The sequence below is a fragment of the Gracilinanus agilis genome, chromosome 2 (assembly GCF_016433145.1).
Source record: "Gracilinanus agilis isolate LMUSP501 chromosome 2, AgileGrace, whole genome shotgun sequence".
NCBI lineage: Eukaryota > Metazoa > Chordata > Mammalia > Didelphimorphia > Didelphidae > Gracilinanus > Gracilinanus agilis.
In genome coordinates this window covers 414,194,237-414,202,801 of record NC_058131.1, presented here as the reverse complement: position 1 = coordinate 414,202,801, position 8,565 = coordinate 414,194,237, and the positions used below count along the sequence as shown (strand labels likewise).

At 39.9% G+C, this 8,565-nt stretch overlaps 1 protein-coding gene across 2 annotated transcripts in view; it reads left to right on the top strand.

The window, feature by feature from the left end:
* Positions 1 to 8,565, top strand: part of CCDC85C (coiled-coil domain containing 85C) — a 194,876-nt gene that overhangs the window by 181,104 nt on the left and 5,207 nt on the right. For both annotated transcript variants that reach the window (XM_044664592.1, XM_044664591.1), the window contains 2 exons: positions 4,482 to 4,577; positions 6,149 to 6,247. In XM_044664592.1, the coding sequence (XP_044520527.1) occupies positions 4,482 to 4,577; positions 6,149 to 6,247 (195 nt within the window). The remainder of the gene's footprint in view (positions 1 to 4,481; positions 4,578 to 6,148; positions 6,248 to 8,565) is intronic.

The window sequence follows — 8,565 nt, the reverse complement described above, 5'->3', positions numbered from 1 at the left end:
CTTCCTTCCTTCCTTCCTTCCTTCCTTCCTTCCTTCCTTCCTTCCTTCCTTCCTTCCTTCCTTCCTTCCTTCCTTCCTTCCTTCCTTCCTTCCTTTCCTTCTGTCTTAGAATCAATACTGAGCACTAAGGGCTAGTCAGTGGGGATTAAGTGACTTGCCTAGGGTCACATAGCTATAAAGTGTCCAAGGCCAGATTTGAACCTAGGATCTCTAGGCCACGCTCTCAATTCACTGAGCCACCCAGCTACCCCCTCTTTCATTTTCTTATAGAAACTCCTTAATACCGTTTAGAAATAATAAGGTTATGAAGGACTCTTGCTCTTCTCCCTACTGGAATGGTAGCATCAAATTATCAAATAGCTCAGTCCTTTGCTCAAATGAATTTACTGTTAAAGGTTTCTCTATATTCTTGAGTAGTTCCAAGTTCCTGCTCAGTTCTGTGCTTTCTTTTTTAATCAGAAACATTTGAAAGTATTCTATTTCGATAAATATCCATTTTTTCTCTCAGAAGAACTCTTTGGGGCTTTCAGGGTTATGGAATTCTTGGTTGTAAGCCTATCTGTTTCACCTTTTGAAATGTTTCCCAAAATTTCTCATTTATGGGAAAAGCTGCCAGGTTTATGTGATCCTGACTGGTTTCTTAGTACTTGAGCTACTTTTAGGATGTTTGCAGTGTTTTTTTCCTTTGACTTGGGAGGGGGCTAGGTTTTGTCTGTGACATTCCTGGGACTTTTCCTTTTTAAGGTTTCTTTCAAGAAGTGATAGGTAGATTAATTTTATCTTTACTTTGCTTTCTGGTTCTAATAGGTCTTGGAAGTTTTCACTTATATCTCTTGAAATATAGTGTCTAGGCTGTTTCTCACTTAGGAAGGCTTAAATTGGCTTAAAATTTAAATGACTTAAATTATCTTTCTTTCACTTATTTTCCAGATTTTGTTTTTATCTCAATTATCTTTAGTTTTTTTAATCTTTCAGAATTTTTTAAAAAGCATTTATCTCCTGGAATCACTAATTTTTGTTTAATCTGTTCTAACATTCAGAAACTCTTAGTTGTTTGGGTAAAGACTAACATTTTCTATTCTAAATATTTATTCTCCTTCCAGCTCTTTCCTCAAACATTTGTTTTTAAAAAAATCTCATTTCTTCCAGATATTCTTGTTGTTCTTTTGGGAAATCTGTTTTTCATTGATTCTCTGCTTCTAGTTGTTAACTGTTACTGTGGGAGAGATGTCTAGATTTGCAGTAAATTTTTATACCAGTTAAGGACTTTTTTGATTTACTAATCTATCTAGATTTAATTCTTGAAATTGGGCTTTGTGCCAGAGTTAGCTTCTGTCCCTCCAGAATTACTGTAGAGAGGTTGGCCTTAATTGTTGGCCCTGGGTCCCCAGGGTTACTCTGCTCACTTAAATCCCCAAGGGCTACACCCCTTTGGGTCATTGAGGTTCAGGGAGTTAGGTCTTTTTCTGGCTTCTCAAGATAGAGTGCTGGGGGCCTTAGAGCCCCTGCATTTAGTGTGTAGTTTTTTTGGTTTGGTTTGGTTTTATTTTTTAAACATCCAAGGCAGCAGTAAGGGCTAGGCAATTGGGATTATGTGACTTGCCCAGGGTCATACAGCTAAGAAGTGTCTGATGCCTGATTTGGAGATTTAGGCTGTACTGGTCTTAATGCTGCTGTGCCTTGCTGGTTGCAGTAGCTGTTTGAGATTTCCAAAATCTCTGAATTTGAAGGGATTCCCTGAAGGGATTCCCTCCCTGCCTCCCAACCCTTTGACCCCAGCAGAGAGCTTTGTAGAATGCATGTGTGTTCTTTCCATTTCCATTTGTGCTCTCAGAGTAGTTTCCTGGCCCAGCAGTTACCTCTCTTGCCTTTGAATGTCTCCTTTTCCTGGTCCCTGTATATTTCTAGCTTATTTCTGGGTGTTCCTGGGATATCGGTAGGATGCATTTATTGTAGTTTCTCATTGGCTCTCTTGATCATTACTAGATCTAGTGTAATTTTTAGTTTTTCCTGAGTAGGCATTTGGAAGTTGACTGGTTGGACTCTGTTTAGGTTGCCATCTTGGCCAAAAGTCACTCCTTCTTCACTTTCCAGTGGCCACATCTCTTGGGAAAGATATTGAACAAAGAAAGGAAAGATATTAGAACTAAAAAAGATTTTAGAGACCTTATGATTCAGCTCATTTTATTTTACTTAATTTTTAATAATTATATTAAAATGTGTTTTTTAAAAATATAAATTCCATGTAATGACAAATTTCCACATAAGTTTTTCAAACTGTCTCCCTCCCTCCTGGCAGCTCCTCATTTTATAAAGTTGAAGGGAGTGAAATCAGGCCTAGAACAGCCTTGGAAACTCTCTGTAGACTTCTGTGATCCCTGCTTCTCTTCAGTTCTTCTCTTTTTCCTCTTTTTCTTCCCCCATGGCCCTAAACCTCATCTTCCTACCCATAATCACATAAAATCAAATACTGATAGCACTTTGTACAAATTAAAGTGATGTAGCAATTTTCAAAAGTTTTGGTCTCAGGACCTTTTTATGCTTTACAGAATTATTGGAGGGGGGCAGCTAGGTGACTTAGTGGATTGAGAGCCAGACCTAGAGATGGCAGGTCCTGGGTTCACTTGTGGCCTCAGATACTTCTTAGTTGTGTGACCCTGGGCAAGTCACTTGACCCCCATTGCCTAGTCCTTACCACTTTTCTGCCTTGGAATCAATAGACAGTATTGATCCTAAGCCAAGGTAAAGATCTTAAAAAATATATATTGAGGGACTCCACCCACCCACCTTTCCCCTTGGGCTTTATTAATGTGAATTATATCTATCAATATTTACCATATTAGAAATCAAAATATCATTATGAAAATAATTTTGACTTTGTGGGTCCCCTGTAAAGATTTTCAGACCCCCACAGGACCCCAGACCACACTTTGAGATTGAATTAATGTACATTTATTAAGTTCCTGTGTACTCCAAGAGATCAAAGATGGGAAAAGAGCCATATGTACAGAAATTTTTATATTTTTTATAAAGGCAAAGTCCTTGAAACCGAGGGGACACTCACTGATCATAATGGCTGATAAAAATCCCAACATATGAATGTAATGAAGTACCTTTATGCAGGGGGAAATTATGAAAGTGACTGTTTCAAAGAAGTCTGAGAAGTGTGGTATAAACTGCTTCAGAGTTAAGTGAGAAGAACCAAGAGAGCAATTTATACAGTAACAATAACATTGTAAAGACAAACAAGTTTGAAAGGCTTAAGGACTCTCATTAATGCTGTGCCCAAACATGATTCTAGGGACTGATGACAAAGATGATGCAGACCAAGACTTGAGATGAAGAATATGGCACCCATTTTCAGCATGTTTAATGTGGGAATTTGATTTACTTTACTATGAAAGAGCTTTTTCTTTTTCCCCTTTTAAATGAGAAATTAAATGAGAATTAAAATTAAAATTAAATACATTTTAAACGAGAATTCCTTTTTAACCTCGGGAAAGGGAGGTTAGAAAAAAAAGAAAATAAATGGTTTTACATTCAAAACATCAGACAAATTTTTAAAGTGCTTTTGTGCTAGTTAGTCACTGTGCTAGCCACTACGACTACAAATGCACAAGTGAAACAATTCCTGCCCTGCAGAAACTCATATTCTCCTAATGAGACTGAGATGCCTAAAGAACATTCAGTTCATGATATCCAAAAGTCAGTTGGTGATATAGGCCTGGATCTCAGGATTGGAGTGGAGAGAGACTGGGAGACAAATTAGGGTGCTATTGGAATAGGTGGGCCTGGACCAGGGTAGTTAAGGTTTCAGTAGAGAGAAGACAGATTTGAGACACATTAAAGAGGTGGAATTGACAATGTGGATGCAAGTGGCATAGGTTTCTGTCCATCCCAAACTTATCCTGTGCAATTTATGGGGGACCCCCACTCCTCATTTTTTAAATTAAAAAATTTAGCTCCATAGTCTCTCCCTATGTCCCTCCCTAAAACCTTTCTTAACCCCTTTTGGATCTGAGTTCACTTTTCTGAAAGTTGATGACTTCCAAGCTTCCTTCGAGTTTTAGAGCTATGATCCCCATGAACTTAGGAATATTTGGTTTCCAAGGCTCTTTTTAAATCTGACATTCCATGATTCTGAGGTCCTTCTGGTTTTGATAATTTATGGCTTGATGGTTCTAAGGTCCCACTCAACTCTGCCATTATCAGGGTTGGAAAGGTCCCCAAAGGTCATGTAGTCTGCCTGTTAGGCGGATGATGAATCCTGTGGATGAAATCTTCATCAACTAATTCCCACTGTATGATTTTGGGATTCTAAGATTTCTCCTAGTTCTGGGAATCTTAAGTGTCTGTAATCGTTGTCTTGACCTGCCATTTTTGGGGGCCGTACTGCCTAGCAGGGACTCTTGGATGATTCAAACTTTCACTTTCACTGAGAAATCAAAGCTAAGCTAAAAGGTATAATTACTTCTCCACAGGGTCCTGCTCACATGACAGCCGAGCTCTCTTCTTCCCCTGCAGTGGGCTATGTCCCAATGGGACAGAAACCTGAGGCAGTAGTGCATGCTATGAAGGTATGTCTCTGTGCCCCTTTCTCCACTCCTACCCTTCTCTCTGCTGAACACATACATGCTCAGAGAGCACCGTACATCACAGTAGCCTAGGAGTCTGTATACCGGATGGGCCACCTGCTCTCTGTTTGAACATGTAGCTTCTCTTGAATTTTTTTTTTATCCTTCTTCTCTTCTCCTCCTTTCACAGCTATATCACATTTCATGCCTTGAAGAATCTGAGAGACAGATAGACAGACAGACAGAGACAGAGACACGAGAGAATAGTAGAAACTCTTGGATTTGATGGTTTTTGAGTTCTATTTCCCAGACAGAACTACATCAGGAACCAATGTGTCTACCTTTAGTTTATTTTTTAAAAATGATTGAAAGTGGATTTTTCTAAAAGGTTTTAAGATAACAGTGTCAGAACTTTTAGGAGGATGACGTTTTTCATAATATCCACCTTTATACCATCTTTCTGTAGTTCCAGAATGTGAGACAAGGTAGCTTCCTGGAAGGAGTAGGTAAGGGGGGAATCTGAGTTCCAGTTCTAGTCCTTCCATTCAACAACTTTTTTCCTTAAATCCTTACCTTCTGTCTTAGAATCAGTTCCAAGGCAGAAGAGTAGTAAGGGCTAGGCAATTGGGGTTAAGTGACTTGCTTGGGGGTCACACAGCTAGGAAGTGTCTGGAGCTAAGTTTGAACATGGAAGGTCCTCCAGTCTCTCAGCCTAGGGCTCTATTCACTGTGCTACCTAACTGTCCCCGACTCAGCAAAACTTTGGACAAATCATTTAACCTCATTTGATTTCTACAAAACAGGGAGATAGAAATGCCTTCTTGCTGTCCTCACAGGAAAATCATGCAAAACAATAATGACATTGATAATAGTAATAACAACTCACCTTTATATGGTCTTTTAAGGTTGAAAAGAGCTCCCCCCATAAGAATCTGAGATCATTTTGGAATTGTGCTACTTTTATACCAGCAATCATGGCCATTAGCATCGTAGATCAGAGAATGTCAAAACCAGAAGGGGTTGTAGTGTCATAAAATACTAGAGCTGGAAGAAATCTTAGGAATCATCTAGCCCAAACCCCTCATTTAATGCATAATGAGAAAGACTCATAAAGGAAAGAAATCACTTGCCCCAGGTCACATACCTAACAAGCAGTGGAAATTAAATTAGATTTCTCTTGTTAAAGTATAGTGTAAAATGTCATAGAGGGCACCAGGCCTAGGTGGAATATGAAGAGTAATTAGAGTATCATCATCAGGAGGGTCTTGAATATTAGACTTAGCAAGCTTGGACTTTATATTGAAAAAAGCGTGGAATCTCTTGGTGCATTCCGGATTATAGCTGGTCAAGGAATAGTGACTGGACATTATCAAGAATTCTTCAAATACAGATCACTCAGTCCCCAAAGCTCATATATTTAATTCTGAGATGAGTAGGAAAGAAAGATATTTCCAACTTATCTAGCAGCTGCAATAGAATCCAGGGCTGGAAGGCCGAATTTAAATCGTTTTAAATGTAAACCTCAGTTGGAAGAAATATGCCCTAATAACCTTTGTGCATCCATTTGCCTCTAGGTCTTGGAAGTTCATGAAAACCTGGACAGGCAGATACAGGACAGTTATGAGGAGGACCTGAGCGAAAAGGAGAAAGCAATCGTCCGTGAAATGTGCAATGTAATGACCTTGAATTCGGTGGGATTTTGGACAAATTGTTCTCATGGTTCTTCCTCCACTTTCTAGAATGGATGAAATTGGGGTCCTCTCACCAAAGGGCACCTGGACATGTCCTCAAGTCAGTGTGTGAGAGGGAGGATGGTCAGATGGGCAAAAAGAGTAGAGAAACCTGCATTCTATCCCATCTCTGCTACCACTGTCAGTTGTGGACAAGTACCTAACCAATCTTGGCCTCAGTTTCCTCAAATGTGAAGTGGGGATGAAAAATTCTTGCCTCGCTTCTCTTACGAGGTTGTTGATAATGAATGGAAATCGATCTTGACAAGTGAATGGTTGAGAAATTTTTTCTCCCCTGAGAAGTTGGAAAAATTCCTCAATTTAGAAAATGTTAGCATTGCTAAAGTTAGAGAACATCTTTTGGCTTAAGACTCACTTTACAGAGAGGGGAACCAAGGCCCAACAATAATGGCAAACAAGCTTTTTAAGTGCCTACTGTAGGCTAGTCATTATGGGACAGGTCCTGCCCTCCAAGACCATAGTAAGTCCATAGGATCATACATAATTTAGAGCTGGAAGAGACTTTATATCGTTGAACCCCTTCATTTTATACATGAAGAAATTTAAGCCTAGCAAGATTAAGTGACTTGACAAGGAACACAGGCATATGTAACAAAGGCATGATTTGAACTTGGGTCTTCTGACTCAAAAACCAGTGAGTGTTAGGGAATAACCTTATACCACACTACTTCTGAGTTAATACAGAAGGTAAAGCCAGAATTCAGATCTGATTGATTTCCTAGTGATTCCTCTTCCTTCTTCTTGTAATGAGGGAGGTAAGTGACTTGCCTAAGGCCATACATGTAGACTCAAGCTCATCTCTCTCAACCAGAGGCTCTTTACAAAATATCAAGGGTTGGTAAGTTCCCATCTGCTTTTGTCAGGTCTATGAATTAAGAATAATTTTTACATTTTTTTTTAAATCCTTATCTTCCATCCTAGAATCCATACTGAAGAGTGGTAAGGGCTAGGCAATGGGGGTCAAGTGACTTGCCCACGACCACCCAACTAGGAAGGGTCTGAGGCCAAATTTGAACCCAGGACCTCCCGTCTCTGGGCCTGGCTTTTCAATCCACTGAGCCACCCAGCTGCCTTAATTTTTACATTTTTAAACACAACACTTTATTCTAAAATGTAAAAAACCATTCTTAGGCTTCAGGCCATATGAAATTAGGTAGCAGGCCAGCTTTAGCCTATGGGATATAGTCTAGGGATCCTGGAAATACTTTAGAAGGTTCTTTGTTCACCCATAAGTCCCCTGAGCCTGGGGGCACCTTTGGCTTTCTCTGCTTTGGGAGGGAGGCACTCCTATGTGCCGGGATCAGCAACTGTGGATGGAACCTACAGGGCAATTTGTGGGTCACCATTTTCTATGTAGAGTCTTACAGAGAAGACAGTGAGACATAATAGTGATCTGGGCTCAGTCAGGAAGACCTGAATTCAAATTCTGCCTCTGACCTTAAGCACTAACTTACTCTGGGTCTGTTACCCTAAGGTGGAGATTTCCATTTCTAAAGGTTTGGGTTTTTTTTTTTAAACTTAAAATATCCTATACCAATTGGCCAAACTGGAAAAATAGGGTCCCCGGCTCAGATGCCTCTTGTAGCAAAGTAATTGCTGCCCTCTACTGACCAATGCATAGAATGGGGGCCTTGTATTTGCAGAGTTCCACCCCTCCTTGGCTGCCTGACCAAGGGCAAGTCCTTCCTTCCTTCCTTCCTTCCTTCCTTCCTTCCTTCCTTCCTTCCTCCTTTCCTTTCCTTTCCTTTCCTTTCCTTTCCTTTCCTTTCCTTTCCTTTCCTTTCCTTTCCTTTCCTTTCCTTTCCTTTCCTTTCCTTTCCTTTCCTTTCCTTTCCTTTCCTTTCCTTTCCTTTCCTTTCCTTTCCTTTCCTTTCCTTTCCTTTCCTTTCCTTTCCTTTCCTTTCCTTTCCTTTCCTTTCCTTTCCTTTCCTTTCCTTTCCTTTCCTTTCCTTTCCTTTCCTTTCCTTTCCTTTCCTTTCCTTTCCTTTCCTTTCCTTTCCTTTCCTTTCCTTTCCTTTCCTTTCCTTTCCTTTCCTTTCCTTTCCTTTCCTTTCCTTTCCTTTCCTTTCCTTTCCTTTCCTTTCCTTTCCTTTCCTTTCCTTTCCTTTCCTTTCCTTTCCTTTCCTTTCCTTTCCTTTCCTTTCCTTTCCTTTCCTTTCCTTTCCTTTCCTTTCCTTTCCTTTCCTTTCCTTTCCTTTCCTTTCCTTTCCTTTCCTTTCCTTTCCTTTCCTTTCCTTTCC